The sequence below is a fragment of the Xyrauchen texanus genome, chromosome 48, assembly GCF_025860055.1.
Source record: "Xyrauchen texanus isolate HMW12.3.18 chromosome 48, RBS_HiC_50CHRs, whole genome shotgun sequence".
In the NCBI taxonomy this organism is placed as follows: domain Eukaryota; kingdom Metazoa; phylum Chordata; class Actinopteri; order Cypriniformes; family Catostomidae; genus Xyrauchen; species Xyrauchen texanus.
In genome coordinates, this window is record NC_068323.1 from 8,164,865 (window position 1) to 8,185,451 (window position 20,587).

At 39.9% G+C, this 20,587-nt stretch overlaps 2 protein-coding genes across 2 annotated transcripts; both read left to right on the forward strand.

The window, feature by feature from the left end:
* The first annotated feature begins 1,047 nt into the window (after nucleotides 1-1,047).
* On the forward strand, nucleotides 1,048-10,615 carry LOC127639713 (pyruvate dehydrogenase E1 component subunit beta, mitochondrial). Its single transcript, XM_052121887.1, has 10 exons — nucleotides 1,048-1,125; nucleotides 1,226-1,285; nucleotides 1,913-2,020; nucleotides 2,133-2,195; nucleotides 2,311-2,346; nucleotides 3,822-4,107; nucleotides 4,186-4,296; nucleotides 9,762-9,853; nucleotides 9,940-10,081; nucleotides 10,179-10,615. The coding sequence occupies exons 1-10, from the start codon at nucleotides 1,090-1,092 to the stop codon at nucleotides 10,322-10,324; spliced, it is 1,080 nt and encodes a 359-aa protein (XP_051977847.1). The 5' UTR covers nucleotides 1,048-1,089; the 3' UTR covers nucleotides 10,325-10,615.
* A 1,201-nt stretch (nucleotides 10,616-11,816) lies between these two features.
* On the forward strand, nucleotides 11,817-18,799 carry kctd6a (potassium channel tetramerization domain containing 6a). Its single transcript, XM_052122287.1, has 3 exons — nucleotides 11,817-12,078; nucleotides 12,417-12,503; nucleotides 15,345-18,799. Exons 2-3 carry the CDS (start codon nucleotides 12,477-12,479, stop codon nucleotides 16,029-16,031), a joined length of 714 nt encoding a protein of 237 aa, XP_051978247.1. The 5' UTR covers nucleotides 11,817-12,078; nucleotides 12,417-12,476; the 3' UTR covers nucleotides 16,032-18,799.
* The last annotated feature ends 1,788 nt before the right edge of the window (nucleotides 18,800-20,587 follow it).

Below are 20,587 nucleotides of genomic sequence, written 5' to 3' on the forward strand. Positions count from 1 at the left end.
TTTAATTCAAGAACGCGCATGCGTACTAACTGTAAAATAGCGTTTTCTAGTGTGATCTGATTTTAAGAAGCGCAATTTATAATACCATTGTTGTCAGACTTAACTGCTGATTTAAATACCCTTAACAGTGTTGGGTAAGTTACTCTAAAAAAGTAATTCATTACTAAACAATTATTGCAACTTCTACAGTGCAATTAGAATACTGTACTAATTACTCTGTTTGAAAAGTAATTGCATTACTTATTACTAATTACTTTCTAAACCCTTATCAACCTCGACCAGATGTAAATTACAAGGATAAACATGAAACGGTTCTTTTAATTCTTTCAAATAAATAATATAATATCAAATATATTATTAATGAACTGGCCAAATAATTTAAGGAGTATGAATTCAATTGGAAAACATACATTTTAACATTAGACATTAAATTTCGATTTTAAATTCACTATTGTTTTATATAGAATTGTTCTATTGTCTATACAGTATTTAATACAATTACATCAGAAGTAACTGCAATTAAATTACTGGAAATTAAGAGTAATCCCTTACTTTACTTTTTTTCAATGAAAAAGTAATTTAATTACAGAAATGAATTACTCATTAATGTAATTAATGACACCTATCACTGATTCTGACCAACCATTTTAGAAATGTTGGTCTTTCCATATTCAAGTATATGGGAGCTGTACTTTCATGTCGCTAGTTTACAAAGAAAATGGCTGTACTGAAGCGTTCCAAAGATTGCCGCTGAGTGGACTGACTTGCCTTGAAAGCGACTTTGCCTAGATACAGTTTCATGTTAGCCTAAAAATCTGGCAAAAGTGACATTTTGTTTTGTCTAGTTTACATAAGGATGATCTATTAACATTCTAGAATGTTTGATTAAATTCTTCCCTACGTGAATCACACCGATTTTAAAATCATTGTTTTGGTTACTATAAAGTCTGTAGGCAATTTACGTCTCTGTCATGAGGCAGCCGCACTGATTGGCTGCTGTCACTTGACTTTCCTGTTCCTGTTTGACAACGCGCTCTCTGATTGGCCGCGACCAGTACAGCCCCGCTCCCGGACAGAGGACAGTGAAAGATGGCGTCTCTGAAAAGCCTCCTGCGCTCGGGGAAGGTATTTGTGAGGAAATTATGATTATTAGTTAAATATAGCAGATGTGTTTACGAGGACACTATCTGAGGAACTGTGTCTGGTGTCTCTCTCTTTCTGTCAGAATGTCGTTTCAGTGGTTTTGCGGAGGGAGTTTCACAGGACGCGGCCGGCGGCGGTGCAGGTCAGTGATGCGGCTGCGCTCACCTTCAACAGACACTGCATAAATATAAAAAATAAAAAAAATAAGGACATTTCATGCTTTTACGTATTTTTATTTATCAGCTAATCTTATATTGGTTTTCACTGTGCTAGTAGCATGTTTTGCACATGCACTATGGTAATACCACAATATTTTAGATATTTACCACGTTAACCATGTTTTTTGGACATGGAATCATGGTAATGCTATGGTATTTTCCAAACATACTATGTTTATTTTTTTGTACTGTGGTAATAAATTACTGTTTTGCACATGTACCATGGTATTACCACAGTATTTGATATATTTACCATGTAAACTATGTTTTTGGGACATGGCACCATGGTAATGGCATAGTATTTTGTAAATATAAATACATACCATTGTAGCACCATGTTGTTTTGACGTAAATTATCGTATCACCGTTTTTGTGGACATATCCACAATACCATGGTATTTTGAACATATGATATGAAAGTACCTTGGAATACAATGGTTGTCATCACTGGATCATGGTACATCACGTTTTTGTAACCGTGTAATTAAAGGGATGTTAGATAGAGGTAGGTCAGGTGTTGGGATGTTTACAGGTTTATTGAATTATTGTAGGTAACAGTCAGAGATGCCCTCAACCAGGCCATGGATGAAGAGCTGGAGAGAGATGAACGGGTGTTCTTGCTCGGAGAGGAAGTCGCACAGTATGATGGTGCATATAAGGTCAGTAGGGTTATCAGGGGATGGCCATTAGATGTTATCTGTGGTTTGTTAGGGTCACAGTAATGAATGCCACGTGATTTTTCAAAGTTGCTTGTAACGTGTTGGGTTGCAGGTTAGCAGAGGACTTTGGAAAAAGTATGGAGACAAACGCATAATTGACACACCCATTACAGAGGTAAATTATGCTATTCCTATTATACTGTGAAATATATATATATATATATACACACATACATGTCTTTAATTTCCTAATTGCTCTTAAATATTGCTTTACATTTTCATCGATGCAGATGGGCTTTGCTGGTATTGCTGTTGGTGCAGCTATGGTGAGTTTTTGCTCTAATTGTTTTTTTAGAAATTACTGCAATGATAATGGAGACCAACAGAGAGTGCCATTTTGGTTCCAGAAGAAATATTTCCATAGATATTTCATAAATCTATCATAAAGTAGTTCAAAGCCATGAACCAAACCAACCAGCTCCGAGGTGAATCACAACTTGAATGATATGAAGCAAAAAAAGCATTTGAAAACTGGATAAAAAAAAGGTACAAGTCTGTGTACTTGACCTCTTTAATGAGGGAGTGAACTACAATCCCATGAAGCATTGCAAAAGATGTAATCGGATGAAAATATACAGTTATTAGGGCTGTTGATTTAACACGCTAATTCAATAAACAATTACACGTTCAAAATATTAACACAATCATGTTCCCAGACCATAATATGGAATATTTCTACCATCAGAGCAATTCAAGTTTGAAGTACCACGTGTTTTCAGCGGGGGGCAGTAAGCCAAACTCCAGCTGCATAGGCAATGCGCAGCAGTACAGACAACAGACCACACTCAGGCTTGCTTAATGCTAGAAACAGCACAAGATGAGGACGTGTTCTTGCATTTAAACACAGCTAGACGGTGCGCACAACTTGACACAGCGACCTAAAACGCTGTTTATGATGCGACACAAGTGAGATGCCCCAAAAATGTCCGTCTGATGCATGTTTTCATTGACGCATCCTTAGAAAAGCCCTTTATAATAAATCTGTCTCGGACAGATTGACAAAATCAATTGCTAAATGGATTACTGTGGACTGTAGGCCAATGATAGGCTTCAATAATATGGAAATGAACATGATATTGACTTTTAAAGCACCTTTTTGTATTGTCTTGACTCCTCTGCCACAATAATGTTATGCATTTTATAATTATAATATTATATTTGTAATTTTTTTAATCATTATAATTTGGATTATTGTAATGTGAGAACCTTTCTCAGCAAGTATTTATGTGATTTATTGAGATTCATTTGAATTATTAATCGCCATGTCATGCAGTTTATCAGATTAAAATGTTTTTATTGATTTATAGCCCTAAAAATATATTTAAAGTTGTTGATTTATTAGTATAAAAACATTTGAATACTGCAAAATATTCAGATATATACAAATATAAGCCATTTGAGAGTTGATTGCATAATTTGCAGTGCACCATGGGAGTGAGTGGTCACTGCAGAGCTCTTTTGCCGCACTTTGTTTGCCGCGATTTTCTGATTGGTGGAGCTTTTCCGGTAGGATCATGGGTTTTGTAGGTCTCCATCAAAAAATCACATACCATCGATTAACAACCTCGGAGCTCAGAGTAGGTCTGTTTTTAAAGGTTTTAGAGCTGTTGTTAATAATGAGTTCCCCTATGGAGAAAATTAATGGGATTTTTACTTCCGGAACCAGACGGTTGCGCTCTATAGAATCCAAAACTCCCATCTATACAACGTTCCCACCCAAACCCATTTCATCCTCTTTCAGGCCGGTTTGAGGCCCATCTGTGAGTTTATGACCTTCAACTTCTCCATGCAAGCCATCGATCAGGTCATCAACTCTGCCGCAAAGACCTACTACATGTCTGCCGGCTATCAACCCGTTCCCATTGTGTTCCGCGGGCCTAACGGCGCCTCTGCTGGTGTGGCAGCTCAGCATTCTCAGTGCTTCGCCGCCTGGTACGGCCATTGTCCTGGACTGAAGGTGGTCAGTCCCTGGAGCGCCGAGGACGCTAAGGGCCTTCTGAAATCGTCCATCCGCGATGACAACCCTGGTGAGTGCCATACCGAGCTCATCGGATGGAGGCTGATAGAAGTAAATGGCGTTCTGATTGTTGTAGTTTCATTTGCAGTGGTGTTTTTGGAGAACGAGTTGATGTACGGTGTCCCGTTCGAGATGTCGGAGGAGGCTCAATCAAAAGATTTTCTCATACCCATCGGAAAGGCAAAGATTGAAAGACCAGGTGAGCAATAGGCCTGTTACGATTATTATATAGTCGTCTGATCATGATTATTGTGCACGTCAAATACACACAGAATCTCAGCGGTCTTCCTTTATGTGAATTAAGGCTCGTGGGTTTTAATGGAGCGTCTTAAAATAATGCGATTAGTTTTAAGACAGAGAGACATATTTTAAATATTTGGTAATATTTGAAGATGTGAAATTAAATTTTTCATGTCATTCTACCCCTGTTGCAATATCAAAAAGTGTGACAATTGGTATGACAATTAATTGTCATAATGGTTAAAGCCCTCAAACAGATGATTAATTGTCATTATTGCAATTAATCGACAATTATTCATCATCCAAATTGCCTATTCATGTCCCGTGATTTAAGTTATAGTCCAATAAAAAGTGCAGATAATTTTTCTCTTATTAACCACAGACATTAAAATGTTAAATTGAGAAATTAAGTCATATTTTTGGTTTTTGGGAGTGGTAGAGATGCGACTCCTATTAATATTATGTGCAGGTATATGTCTAAACCAGCTATGGGTCATCAGCCAGGAACCACCTATCACGGATGTTTCGCCCCATTCATTCCAGAACATCTCCTGGTGGTGGGGAAGAGGTCATTGCTTTCCTATCAAGACATTCCTCCTTTCCGGTCTAGACATACCATGCAACCAGGGTTTAATACACCCCCAACCCCCATAACCAGAACTACCCAAGTCCAAAGCCTCTTCTCTGTTAGAAGATTAAGTAGGAGAGTGACGTGAGCCACGAGACTGCTTCAGCCGCCCTCTCCAGAAACCCCCGGATAAGGACCGAGTGGGTCATCGGAAACAGTTCCTCCCCATTCTACATGCTACCTCACCACTCATAGCAATTCTTCAATATCCCTACTTTCTCACTTCTGCACACTCTGCTTTTATCCTTCTTAACCATAGCCAGAATTACATGCATTTTCCTATACTGTCCAACACCCTTGCTGCTGGCTGACTGTTCTGATCAAATAAGTACCCTTCCTCCTCCATCCTAGATACTGCTGTCATTACCATCGTTTGGCAGGGCAGACGGCAGGGCAGATGGCGGGGCCTGGTCGTGATGCTATACACCCGGCCCCTAATCAGGCTAATTAGCCCTCGAGAGGGATAAAGGCCGACCGAAGATGGCAGTGTGACAGAGAGAGATTTACGGACAGCTGTCCAACACCTCTCTCTGTTGCACTGCCATCTTTGGTCCCTCTCGAGGGCTAATAAGCCTGATTAGGGGCCGGGTGTGTAGCCTCACCACCCGCCACGCACTCTGCCCTGCCACACATCACTTCCCTCTATTTATATAGAGGCTGCTGACCACAGTTTCTGAGCATCCCCCATCCAAAACCTGCTCTTCCTGATTGGGTACTTCCAAAAATCTCTTGTTGCTTCAGTCTTGAAACCGCCCTGTTTGCAACCTCCTCTGCCTTCTAGGTGTGGTCTATTTGGACCTGGGATTGACAAGCCCTCACAGGCTGGTCTGTTGATTCCCTTTGTTCTAAAGGGTGATGGCAGTGGTAAGGCATTTCTTCCAAACAATGCTATCTTTGAAAAACAATGCGGCAAGCTTAGACACTTCCTCATGTAACTGTAGGCCTATGTGTCCATATTTGCCACTGCTGCTGCAGTGATCTCACACATCTGATGATTGGCCACATCAGGTGGTGATGCAATGTAAATTGGTTACACAGACCTTTTATTTGCATGGGAGATGTAATTTGTCTAATGCAAGCCCTCTTTCAGCTGCTTCAGAACCAACCCTGCCATGTGTTTATATGACAGATCTGCTGTGCAATCTCTCCCTAAACTTCAAATGGGCTGCTCTGCCAGGACTGGGATTATTTCACCATCCACCTCAAACAATATATGGTCGCTTCAGATTCCCTGACAAATAGAAAGGCTATGCAACTATGCTGGCTTGATCTTCATCCTGGCTCATGCCAAAAGCTCTTCCAGCCTTTTTAAGGGTCTGTGCATGCAGCAATTTGGAGGATGCTTATGACATCATCCATATAGCTGCGCAGTGCTGGCAATCTCACCCCAGATTGTGCACTGATTCCACCGGCCATCTGTCTGGCACTAATTAGGATGATCTCGAATGCAGCTGTGAACAGGATGGGAGCGATTGAACATCCCATCGCAAATTTTACAGTTGCTGCCATCCAGTTATGTACTCCTGTGTTGCATGACATATTTTCAGATCCCAAAGTAACCTACCAATCTACCACCTAATCTACCAAGCTCTTAAAACACTCTGATACATGGAAAAGCTCCAGTGCACTGCATTGCTGGTGTGGAAATGATCCAAAGGCATTTGCCAGGTCCAGCCAGACTTGTCTCTCTTTGCAGACTGGATCTGCTCCCATATTATTAATGCATGCTCCAGACATCCAGGAAAACCTTGAACGACTGCCTTCTGGTATAAAGCTGCAATCTGTTCTGATTTGATTTAATTTTCTTTCAATCAATTATTAGATTATTTCATTGTAATTATTTGTAGAACCACAATTATTGCATACTTTAAATACAAGTCACTTATTGCCATATACATTTTACATAATAAAAAATAATAATTAAATGCTTATTTTTATGCCTCTTTCATAAACGGCACTCACAGTTTGCGATTGTGCATTATGAATGTTACGTATTTTCTTGATTTTCAAATTCACTTAATTTCTGTAATTTTTTTGCCAGGAATACGGGTTATCACTGTAGTATTATAATATTATTATTTATATTTCATTTCAATAATTGTAATGTATTACTTTAATTCAGGTTTTTAATTCAAGTTATACATTTTTATAAATTAAAAAATTATTAATAATATAATAATTAATGAATGTCATAATGGTGACTGTGTATTTGGCATGTGATGGTATAACATTTTGCTGTCACAATAATTGCTGAAGCTTTTATCACGGTATTGTATTACATTACAAAAACGAATTGAACAATAAACGCTTAATTGTTTTTCTCTTAATACAAATTTAAATGACATTTTCAATACCAAACTGGCCTTTAAATGAACAGGGAATAAAGAACTCTGAACATTTTAAAAACTACCATAAACAACATATACATAGCTAAATATTTAAATGGTCATTATGCCACGGGTCCCCTGATCATTACAGATCAGGACAGACCATGTCTTGTTGAGGCTAATGTTAAAGTAAGCTAGACTAATTTTATCGAGCCATCTACAAGGCTACAACAATAGTATGGGGGGGAGAACCACATTATAGCAACCACGAGGAGGTTACCCCATGTGACTCTACCCTCCCTAGCAACCAGGCCAATTTGGTTGCTTAGGAGACCTGGCTGGAGTCACTCAGCACACCCTGGATTCGAACTTGCGACTCCTTTTTTAGTGCCATCGTCAATACTTGCTAAGATACCCAGACCCCCGAGGTAGCAACAACGTTAATAACCACAAGTTCACTCTCACTGTATGGCAACGTATGGTTGCGTGGTGTTCCAATTTCAAATGAATATTGAAATCATCATTGTGCCGTTATAAAAAAACAATTCTGCCCAATTTCCAATGCGCTCCAAGTCCTCGTGGTGGCGTAGTGACTCGCCTCAATCCGGGTGGCGGAGGACTAATCTCAGTTGCCTCCGCGTCGCAGACAGTCAGTCTGTGCATTTTATCACTTGGCTTGTTGAGCGCGTTACCGCGGAGACGCTACCACTGGTGGGGGCTTCACGCTGTTCTCCGCGGCATCCACGCAAAACTCATCACACCCCCCACCGAGAGCGAGAACCACATTATAGCGACCACGTGGAGGTTACCCCATGTGACTCTACCCTCCCTAGCAACCGGGCCAATTGACCTTTGCTTGCTGAGCTACCCAGGCCCCCCCACATTGCTGTTATTCATTTCAGGATTTGGTATTATCTGATTCCAAATGTATTTTAGTTGTTACTGCTAGACGCAGACATTACTGTGTAACTAGCGGAGTTTTAGCAAACTACATTCTGGCCACTACAAAGCAAGCTACACATTAACTGCAAATGGCAACAAGAGTTCACTCTGTTTGACATCTTACTTGTCACTTATGGTGCGTTCAGACCAGAGGCGTTGAGAGCATCAAATCAACCGGAAGTCATTCATTTTCTATGGCAGCCAGCGTCTCTCGGCGGCAAGAAGCGGCGCAGCGCTTCTTGGGCGGTGTGGGCGAAAGATGAAAGTTCAAGTGCGGGCAACATTATGGTAATGAGCTGTGACGCGGTTCGGCGGCAACCTATTGGAGTATATAGATGTGCTCCGCTCTAGCGAAGTCTAGAGAACACAACAGTGTAAACATTGGTTCTGAAGACAAAATCGAGGAGAAACTGATTATTGCCGTGGCGGGTTTTTACCGTAATATTTGATCTGTCTTTTGTTTGCTTACAAGGATATATAACATAAACAAAAAAAACGATGCGTGGACAAAGGTGTCTGAAATTGCTGGTGTGCCAGTTGAGTTGATGAAGTGGATATTATGGTTTATATAATATTATATAATAATATATAAAAATATTTCATGAGGATATATGCTACTTGTGATATGTCGTCAATAAAGATACCGGTCGACATGTCTGGATGTTTTGCGGCCCCTTTAAATATAGTTCACAAAACCAACCATTCTCAACGAACGTTACCGCCTATTTCAACTACATCAGAGCATCCACGAATCTACGATAGTGTTGTTGGCAGGGCAGCCAGAGTGACTTTTGGCCGATTGTCCCACGGATGAGCGGACATGTTGCCCACGGCAGTTTCGCTGCCACTTTTCTCTCACGTGTTCCACACAATTGGAAACCATCTCCGACCAACAATCCCTCGGCATATTTATGGAACCCAAAATACTTCCGATTTAACCCTCTTAGAATGTGGATAAAGGTTCGGCCGCGTTTCTCTTCCACACCGGTTTGTTTACACCAGAGTGCGCATGTGTTATTTTAGTGTTGTGAATCTTGATTCGTTGATGGACAAAAACTACTGTATGATCAATAATGTGGCCATAAGGTTATCTAGAATTATTTACTGTGCATGTTCAGGATTGGTGGTGGCGTAGTGGGCTAAAGCACATAACTGGTAATCAGAAGGTTGCTGGTTCGATCCCCACAGTCACCACCATTGTGTCCTTGAGTAAGGCACTTAACTCCAGGTTGCTCCGGGGGGATTGTCCCTGTAATAAGTGCACTGTAAGTCAGTTTGGATAAAAGCGTCTGCCACATGCATAAATGTGCATGTTATTTACCATAATATACCGTATGACCGAATACCGTCACGTGCATTTGATGGAAACTAAAGTGTGATTTATTTATTTTTCTTTAAGTAAAATGGATGTTTAGCAAAGCTCTAAATGTAAAAAGACCATCAAAGCGATCACTGGGTGTTTTGTTTCATGTCATTGTGTTGGACTGAATTGGTAACTGCATCTTCATTATTGCTTGTCTGCTTTAGGAAATCACATCACACTGGTGTCTCATTCCCGAATGGTCAGTCTGTGTCTCGATGCTGCTGCTGTTTTGGCCAAGGAAGGTATCGAATGTGAGGTACCGTGTCCTCTTTCCTTTGGTTGTTTGATGTGTTTTATTCCGTTTTGGCTTCGTTTCACCTCTCACTATGTTTTCATCTGTAGGTCATCAACATGCGCACAATTCGCCCGCTCGACACGGAAACCATTGAAACGAGCATAATGAAAACAAACCATCTCGTCACTGTAGAGGGCGGCTGGCCTCAGTTTGGCGTGGGGGCGGAGATTCTTGCCAAAATTATGGAGGGTAAATCACGCAATAAAAACAATACATCAAAGATACAAATTAACAAAACAGTGCTTGAAGTTTTTCAACAGCGTCAATAAATTATTTTCCTTTCAAGGTCCTGCGTTCAATTACCTGGATGCCCCTGCGGTCCGAGTCACTGGTGTAGATATTCCAATGCCATACGCCAAGATTCTGGAGGACAACAGCATACCGCAAATCAAGGACATCATCTTCTCCGTCAAAAAGACTTTGAACGTTTAACATATTATCCATTTCAGCAGCTCTATCAGGACTCTATTTAACATTCCACATTTAGGACCTTTTCTGCATCTAAAACCAGAGACCAGCAAAATGTCTTTCGTCTTATGTGTCTTTCTGTTACATGGGTCTTACCTCTTCCTTCATTGCCGGTATCACAGTCCTTGTGTTCTAATTTTGACTAGAAAGGGGTTGTCATGACAACATGTGTTGTGGTTATAAACAACAAACCATGTGTATTATGATGCTGTAAATTATTCTGTAATCAAAAATAAACTTTTACCACTGTGGTTTGCAAGACTTACTGACTTATTATAAAGCTGTATTATGTTGCGGGTTTATCACTGTCGAATTTTTAACATTATTGCAACGTTACAACAACATTCCGACTCTGATTGGATGAGCTGCTATCAAAGCCATTGTGTAAAAATGAGCTTTACCACAGGTTAGAGTTTGTATGTTTTGGGGGGGTTTTTTGTGTAATATTAGATTAGATTTTTTTAATTGTTGCACCGTATGACCATTTTAAAAGGAACTAGTGAAAAGTAAAAGGCGATTAAAGTGCTGGATAAATCTTGTTGAAATGGTGACCTACATACTTTTATCTTGTACAGGCCCATAAATGGTATATGAATTATTTTATTACCTAAAATCTTGATGTAGATTAAAAAGTACATGGGGATGTTATACAGCATTTGTGGCATACTGCTGATTACCACAAACAATTATCAACTTGGCTTTTTTTTTACGTATTAATTATTTAAAAATTGCGGTTACAGTGAGCCACTTACAATGGATGTGAATGGGGCCAATTTTTTGGATGGTTTAATGGCAGAAATGTGAAGCTTATAATATTTTTTAAAGCATGAATTCATTGTTTTACAACTTTTGTATTATTTATATTATATATATATATATAAATAATACAAAATTTGTAAATATATATATTAATATATATATACAACTATATATATATATATATATATATATATATATATATATATATATATATATATATATATATAAATAGTAGTTTTGACGGTCGTTTTCAGCGTTATGACGTCGTGGCAACGACGTATTTACACAGAAAAGGGAAGTGATTTTATTATAATTAAATAATTGTTTTCATCTTGTGGCTATACTTTTAAAAACGGCAAGTATTTTAACGTTTACGGGATTGGCCCCAATTCACTTCCTTTGTAAGTGCCTCGCCGTATCTTTGATTTTAGCTATTTTTTTATTATTATTTTTTTATAGTCGAAATAAATTTTTGTGGTAATCAACATTATTCCACAAATAATGCTGTCAACTTTTGACAGTAGCCTCACTACTGATTATATTTAATATACCACTATATATAAATAGCTTATATAATGTAAGGACTAAGACAGGAATGGATAAACAGTCATAAATTATGCGCGAGGGGCGGGGCTTAGTAAGTGGGCGTAGCATTTATCCGGCCATCCCACACTGATGTACCTCATCTGTCCCGCACTGTGTGCAGCCTCCAAAACACAAACTATACCGCTATTTTACAGTCTTTTCTCATACAAAGCAAGTCGCGTTGGAAAACAGAGGAACAAATGCTTGGAAAGTAATTTATCTCAGCCTGATAAACAGACACAGCCCATGAAAAGCAACTAAACCTGATTAAATGTCCCGTGCGTCCTCCATATTTGGACAACAGAGGAAACCGAACTGTCCATCGGACGAATCGCCACGACTAAAATTCTGACATTTAAACGCGTTTCGACGAGGTAATATTCACGGGTCTTTTTTATTGGCATGTGCACGATCAATTATTGATTTGTTGTGGCGTTTATTGTTGCAGCCGCTAACATAATGCGCGACTAAATAGTTTAATCAATATCTAAAGCTGTTTTGTCGGAGCTGGTCGCGTTGATCATTTTTTCTAGTTGTTTGTCTCTGAAACGTTGCATGAGGGGAGACCCGTTTGTAGGCGTGTCCTTCTTATGCGTCATGCAGAAAATAAAACGCTACGCAAAATATTTCGGGAATAATGTATATTTTCAGTCTTTCTGATTGGTACTGCGTTCATTTAAATGCATTTTTATTGTAAACTATGTTACTGCAGGTTAAGGGACTTTACAGAGAGGGGCTATCATCATTGAAGAGGAACCAAACAATTGACCAGATGGAGAATGGAGACTGGGCACACATGGTTGGTAATAGAATAGAATAGAATATAATGCATGCTTTAAATGCACTTTAGGACAGTGTGCAACCAGTAAGTACATATATACAACACTAAGAGTTCAAGAGTGCATTGCGTTTTAATTATTGTGTACAAATATCCGACAAGGGTTGAGTGGTTTCACCAAAATCTGAATTTGCATTATGAGTATATTTTTTTAAGTTAAATGTTTTACAAATAAAATGGTACTTCATCTCATTGAAAACCAAAAGATGAGATTATTCATAACAAATGAACAATAAGTCTGTCATTAGGGCCTATATTAAAAGGATATAGCTGCCGGCAGACTTCCAAAAAGTGCTTGGTAGCTCCAAACCACCAGAAAAGATATACAGAGCCCCTAACCCTTTCCCTAAACCTCACTGAGTGTGAAAGTGATGCCTCGTTTTGGACTTGGTGCAACTGCATTTTGGAGTTACCCCGCCCCCTTATAGAGTAACCCTTCCCTCTTTTATGATTCCGGCCCCTAGAGTGGTTTAGGGGACATATGTGTGCTATCAGAGTATATTCCATTGCTAAATAATGGAGCCTACCATTTTCAAAGCATACTGTTCCAACCAAGAATCAAGATAAGTATGGAACGTCTAATAGGATAAGAGAAAGAGCTTGGAGGGTCAGCCATTTTGTCTTATCCCAATGGAAAGAACCCATTTTGTCCGAGACCAAGGTTTTATGAAGAGCGTAGTTGAATTCGTTCAAAAACATCTCGTTTGATCTTGCCATGATTCATACGTTCGCTTACGCTATATAAACAGTACCATTGTTTCCATTGGAACCATTGTTCATAGGTGTATTGTCAAAGCAAATGTTGTTTTCGATGCTGGTGTCCACACTAGGCTGGACCTCCTTGGTCAACCAACTTTACCAGAAAGTTTCGCTGGCAAACAGCCAACCAACTAGAGCAGCACCAAATAAACAAATCTATGTAGATTGATCCAAATCAGTCACTTTATGGCTCCTACACACGACACGACTTTCAAAGACGTCGGATCATGGTGCCGTTCATATTACACAACTGTCCTTGTTGTCATGGAAGTCGTAACGTTTTCAAATTACACGAGGAATCGGCGACAGGGGTGAACACATTACAAGACATTTCACTATTGACGAATCCCCGATGACTCTGCCTGGTCTCCAAATTACGTTTCACAACAGAGTACACGCGATAAGTGACACGAGATACGAAAACAAGTAGCTCCTACTGAAAAATCGACCTATTTGCTGACCTGACTGTCCAAGAGAATTGGCAATTTCTCCCCAACTCTTCTCTTTCTCCACCCGGTTGTGGGACAGTTCAGAGGAAACATCAAATAGGCACTGGTGCTTCTGCCAATATTCCACTAATCTTTCCTCCATTTCTTCGGTCCAATGAGACTTTCTTGATAACGCAGACATGCTAGTTCGGTTGCAGGTACATCAGGAGTCCTCCCACTGAAACTTCCCGTGCCCCGTTTCTTGCTCTCTCGTTGGCTGTAGGTCAACGCTGCAGTTGTATTCAGTCAAAACATATTTCACACTGCACGATTTGGAGTCGCAGACAGGTCCAGATATATAACATCCCAGATATCTCGCTGACATCGGCGATGCATCGGCGACTCTCTCAAATAGCGTCTTAGTTCATACATTGCGATCATGCTCACAGGAGCGAGCTCCGATTTACCCACGATTTCGGGCTGTTGTTGCCGATCTCCACAAAACTGTCGGCGAGCAAAAATCGGGCTTAAAATCGTGTAGTGTAAACTCAGCATTTAAGTTACAGTCTCATTTACTTCACATGGCGGAATTCTGCGGGTGAAAAACATTGATCTCAATGGGAGTCCACGCAATCAGGAATTTCTCCTGATGGACTTCCGATGGTGAAGAATTTCCCCATGCAGATTCCACGTTAAATTAAAGTTTGGGGAACTTTAATATGAAAATTTACAGCGTTGACCAATAGGAAGCTGCTTGGTTTGGCAGTGACCTTTCTGTTTGGGCGGTATATATCGAATCTTGGCAGTGGATGAGGAAATTATTTAGTGGCAAGTTTCTTTAGAACATAATTTGCAAAGACTATAAAGTGCAGCAGAAAAAGAGGCTGCTTGACAAGTACATTTTTTGGCGGGTTTCACACGCTTTAAATCTACTCCCACTTCTGTCTGCGAAATTTGGCCATGCAAATATAAATATGACTGTATCTTTATGGTCCATCTTGTTTAGTATGCTACCTCAAGTACTTTGTTTTTCCATGTGCCGGTATGTCTCACGCACAGTCGGCACTCTTGTGTTCAAAATGTACTCTTTTGACCACAAGTCAAAGTCACAAACTGCCCACGTGTCTAGAAAAAGCGGGCCGCGCACAAACAGTTCACACGCAATGTACACAAGACATACCAGCACATGGAGAAACAAACTATACTTTGGAAGGCAGCTGCCTTTTTAGGCAGTATGCAGTGAGGCAGGTCACTAGGGTACACTGTGTTTTCCTTTGTGCCGCTATGTCTCGCGCACCTAGACCTGTTTGACGCATGTGCACTATGACTTTGTGGTACTCTTTGGTGCAGTCAGCTCAAGGCGCATGTGCGGACAATGTGCAAAGACAAAGACTGTCCACATGTCTAGATAAACTGGGCTGCACGTGGACAGTCCACGCATACTGTGCACGAGACGTACCGGCACATGGAAAACCAAAGGATACTTTGGCCTTTAGAAGGCAGCTGCCTATTAAGCCAGAAGAGAGCGAGGCAGCTCAATAGGTTTTGCGAAGGAGCCACAGACTGCACTTTTAATATTTTAAACATCCAACATTTGTGTTCTTCTTTGTTGTAGATGACGGGCACGGTTACCTTAAATGTTGGTGGGCACTTGTACACCACATCGCTGTCCACTCTGCAGCGTTATCCAGACTCTATGTTGGGCGCCATGTTCCGTGGCGATTTTCCAACCACGCAAGATGCCCAGGGCAACTATTTCATAGATCGGGATGGTCCTCTATTTCGTTACATCTTGAACTTTCTACGAACCTCAAAACTGACACTACCATGTGACTTCAAAGAGACGGAGCTCCTCAGGAAGGAAGCTGACTTCTACCAGATAGAACCCTTGATCCAGTGTTTAAGCGACACCAAACCTCTTTATCCTCTGGACACCTTTGAGCAAGTGGTAGAACTTTCGAGTACTCGTAAACTCTCCAAGTACTCTAATCCAGTGGCTGTCATTATTACCCAACTCACCATAACCACCAAAGTCCACGCGTTGCTTGAAGGTATCTCCAACAACTTCACCAGATGGAATAAACACATGATGGATACCAGAGACTTTCAAGTGTCATTTACCTTTGGACCATGCGACTACCATCAGGAGGTCTCCCTTAGAGTACATTTGGTGGAGTACATCTCAAAGCAAGGTTTCACTATTCGAAACACACGGGTACATCATATGAGTGAACGCGCCAATGAGAATACAGTGGAACACCATTGGACTTTCTGTAGAGTTGCACAGAAGGTTGAGGACTGATCCAATGCACTGCAGATTCTGTTCCGTAACCTGTAAATGGAGATGAAACCTAAGGTAACCAATAGAGTGCAACGGCGACCACCTACTGTTTCGGTACTTTTTGTATCTTTTCCATAGGCATTTAGAAAATCCTTCAAAAATAGTTCTAAGCCATGAACCAAACAACCAGTTCTGAGATGTTTTGATTTGATACCATGTCCACATTATCGTTTTCCAAAGTATGAAGTAATGGAGAGACACTGTTTTCGGTTTTCAAACCTTAAGCATAAAAGTATTTGAAAAGTGGAACTAATAGAAAAGTACAAGACTGTGTACTTTAATTATTTTATGCAGTAGTGAACTACTCTTCCTATGTAGCATTGCGAATTACATAATCAATTCAGAAATGACTGTATATTATAAAACTGTTGACTATATAAGTCATTGATAAATGTATACGATAAATTTGATGTACGAATATAGAAGTTGTTTGAAAGTGTAGCTACACTGAATCGATTTTGTCTCTATAATAAGAAGCTATAGCTAAAATCAATTGCAAATTAACGAATTACATTTTTACTTCCATAGCTGTTGCGCTCTATAATTGACACAATGAAAATGTTCATTGTAGTGTGTATTTTTACCGCTACAGAAAATAATGTACATAAGGAACCTGAGGGGGAAAAAATCAGTATTTTTTCCTTTTCACGGTCTTAAAGTTCTATTTTCCTCATTCGGGAAAAAGTGACCGCTTCCTACAATGTCATGTTACCAAATCTGTAAATTCACTCTGTATATTATTAATATAATGCATCAGTGTTAAATTTAAATTATGTCACTGTTCATATGTATTTATCATTTCTCTGCAGGTATTTCGTCTTGTGATTTTCATAAACTGTAAATTATGGATGCTTGGAATGTGCATGGTTTGCATGATTGTGTGGTATCTGCGCTACAATTGATTTATTATTTATTGTTAGTTATATTTCCTCTATTTAAATATGTGAAAAATGATTTGTAATTTGCATGTTGCATAATTAATAATAAGTTTAGTAACGATTATCTTATTTGTACAGGACTAGTTTTTCCTTTGGAGGTTAGGTACATTTTAGTTTTCAATTCTGTCCGAGTCGAAGACGTGTATGTTTTCTCTCGCAACTTTGGTAGAAAATGACAGAGGAAATCGCCTACTGTTCGCCAACTTTAGCATCCTCTAAGAAATCGAATACATGCCAGATAGGAATGTCTGAGTATGCAATTTTTTTCATAAGCTGTATACATTTATTTATTACACATTTTTGTTGATTATAGTAAATAAAGCTACATTTCCTATTGCTGGTGCACCTTCATGAAGGATTTAGACCTTTTTGCCAACATTCTGGGTGAAATAACATGGTTTAAGTACTGCCTGCTGGCATCACATTCGACGTAATAAAATAAAAAGAAAAAATAGAAAGATAATTCAATCAAATCCCATTTCCAATCCCAGACTGATCAAAATGGCCACTGTAGTAGCAGCATTAGTTATGTTCATCATCTTAATTAACTCTTTCCCTTAATTATATACATAATGTTATAATCTATTTTAATGGGTTTCATAATTGCACACATATAGAGCATGTGATCTTCTTGAACATCTTTTGGATCAACCAAGAACGTCGATTGCCGTTTTCTGTCCAGTGTTGATGGAATTCCTATTGAAACAGGAAGTTTGGGCGGGACATATTGAAGTGTTTGTTTATTTTTTAAATAACCAATAGGCTTTAGTAGCATCATAGCCTCAAGTCATGATTTCTACTTGCTGGTGAGCTCCAAGGGGAGGAACATTCTCATTCTTGAGAGCATTTGATTGGACAAATATCAGTGTAGTGCAAGATGAGTCATCGATATTTTTCGGTCCATTTTTCTGGAAGAGACAAACTGCACTTTTAAGTGTGTACTGCTATATATGAATGTTGTCAATGTTTAGGAGTATGCCAACATACAGATTGACCTCAAGGCGAATAAAATATATCGCAAAATATAAATAAACTTTAATTTCATGATGGAGTGTGTGATTACTGCACCACTGGCACCAATGAATGTATTTGCAATAATACAAAATTCAAACAGCCTTCTGAATACTCCCCCCATCTGCTGTAGATCGAACAAACAGATAATCCCGCCCCAACTCACACCATTGGTTGAGTCCATGTTGTTGTGTCGGGCTAAACGGTTTACTCAGTACAAACAGAAAAACACTGAAAAAGTTACACACTTCAGCTTTAAAGTTCATTTTAATCTAAGACTCTTTGAAGCTAGTATCTGAAACTAGTCTGTTATTTTAAGGAATCACGAAGTGTCATGTTTGTGTCTAGAGATTTAATGGTTTGCCGAGCCGGACAAAATTCCAGTGCATGGATGAGTTCATTCATGTGTAATAAAATTGACCTACAAATTAAAAAAACAAGTGTTTTGTCATGCTGTCACGGATCCTTCTGACCCACCTACCAATTTCACTCAACCCTCTCACTCTCCTGAGTACTGATCACCAAGTACCGATTGCATCGATCAACTCCTCTATATAAACCTCACTCCTCTTCCATTCTGTGTCTGGTCTCAACTTCGTGTACAGACTCACAACTCATTCCTCTCCAGTGACTCTTCTACTCCAAATGTTTCCACTCCAGTGCCCATCTCCTCAATGCAAGCTTCGCTGTTGCAAACCTCAAGGAAAGTCACCATCTCTATCAGCATCAGTCTTCATCATGTAAACGATCACCACTTCACAACCAAGTACTGTCACGACTTACCTGCTGTCTCTGTGTTTTGTGTGTCAATAAATACCTGCTTGGGTTCAAACATCATCCTCGAGTCTGAGTATAAGTTACACATACACTGTGTTCCTGAGTGGTGGTTGATGTCTTCATATAACATTTATTGCTTGGAGAACCTGAGATTAATTTAATTTATTATGTTAATGGCATATTAGAAAGCCTGGTAGTTACTTCTGGTGCCGCTCTTTTAAAATGCAATAACTTATGAATAAATTACAACTAGAATATATGAAAGGCATAATGTACAGGTTCATTATTGCAAAATATACCCATTATTACCCATAGAAATTACACACTTAAAATGTATAATGGAAACATACTAGCTGCATCAGCTACGAAACAAAGAAATTAAACAAATCACCAATAAACAGCCCCTATGTAAATATTTGTCAGGTTTAAAGAACAGTTCATGTTGGGTACCATACACTACATGTCGAAAAAAATCTGTTATGGCCATTTAAAAAAGCTTTTCTGAAGACATATGAGTGGTGTTTGCCCATATACAGTTAGCACCATTATGCTAGGGTGATTGCCAGGGTGTTACAGCGTGGTTGCTAAGGAGTTCTGGGTTAACGTGTTGCTAGGGTGTTCCATGTGGTTGCCAGGAAGTTGCTTGCTTGTCTACGTCAAAAGAGCTGTGATGTCTGTTTGCTATTCTGGTCTTCTGAAATGGCTCATGTACCTGAAGTCTATGAGATTTCTTTGCCTGTTTTATCATCAGCCAAGCAGAAATTGTTAGTCTGATCACTTAGAATAGCACTCCTCTTCTCAATCTCAACAAGCCACGTGATTTTATTTGAGGTTTCATTCAAGTCTGTAGCACAAATGGTATAGGATGTGTTAAGTACAGTACTTTTATGAGTGGCAGAATATAGTTCATGTACTTACAACAGAACCAAAAACCATTAGATGCTGAGGAGGTGGTAGCTTAATAGTCTGAGCCACTAACAAATAATAATAGAACTGTAGTTTCAGAAAATTCCTTTCTCAGAAAATATTTATATATGTGTAGAAGCAGAGGCGTGGCTGAGCACTGGTTTTGTAAATGAAGAGCAAAGCTGGGAGAAATAAGTGGTAAGGACTCGCACCTGTGTATAATTTCCCTAACAGCTGTTCTGTGTTTCAGTGAGCAGCATTGGGAGATAAAAGGGGAGACTAGAAGCCTGGAGGGGGGGAGAGAGAGCCGAGTTTGATCCTGTTTGTGTGTGATCATTAGAAGCCGCTGAAAAGAATGAAAGAACTTGTAACAGTGGTACGGAAACCTGGGAATTGGGAAAGATTGGTGGCATGGAGTACTTGCTGCTGGGCGAAATCGTCAAGACGCTGGTATCAGATGCGGCATCAGGCCCTCCTGGTGCTGCGGGCAGAACAAGAACAATGGTTCCAGGCCCTGATGCATGCCCAGGCGGAGGACCGACAGGTGATCCGGTGCTTACTGCCACAGGGGGGTACTCCAGTAGCAACCCCGGCCGAACCCACCATGCCCCAGATCACACTGGCAAAAATGGGGCCACATGACAATCCAGAGGCAATTATAGAGGGTCGTCCTGGCCCCGCACGCAGTGTGCAGTACGTCTGTTGCCACTGTTGTCGGGGGAGGCTCAGCTTGCAGCCCAACAGCTTCTGGTCACAAGTTTGGTGGTATTGGAGCAGTTCGTCGACCAGCTGCCGAGGGGCATGGCAAAGTGGGTCAGGTGCCACCTTCTGGTATCGCTGGAGGAGGAAGTCCAGCTGGCAGACGATCATTTGGCGGCCTATCTG

Bases quoted from the DNA above. Each gene is read 5' to 3' on its own strand.
- LOC127639713 (XM_052121887.1), top strand. From the start codon at position 1,090: ATGGCGTCTCTGAAAAGCCTCCTGCGCTCGGGGAAG. The intron at 1,126-1,225 runs GTATTTGTGAGG...TCTTTCTGTCAG, and splicing joins GCCTCCTGCGCTCGGGGAAG to AATGTCGTTTCAGTGGTTTT. The intron at 2,347-3,821 runs GTGAGTTTTTGC...ATCCTCTTTCAG, and splicing joins TTGCTGTTGGTGCAGCTATG to GCCGGTTTGAGGCCCATCTG.
- kctd6a (XM_052122287.1), top strand. From the start codon at position 12,477: ATGGAGAATGGAGACTGGGCACACATG. The intron at 12,504-15,344 runs GTTGGTAATAGA...TCTTTGTTGTAG, and splicing joins ATGGAGACTGGGCACACATG to ATGACGGGCACGGTTACCTT.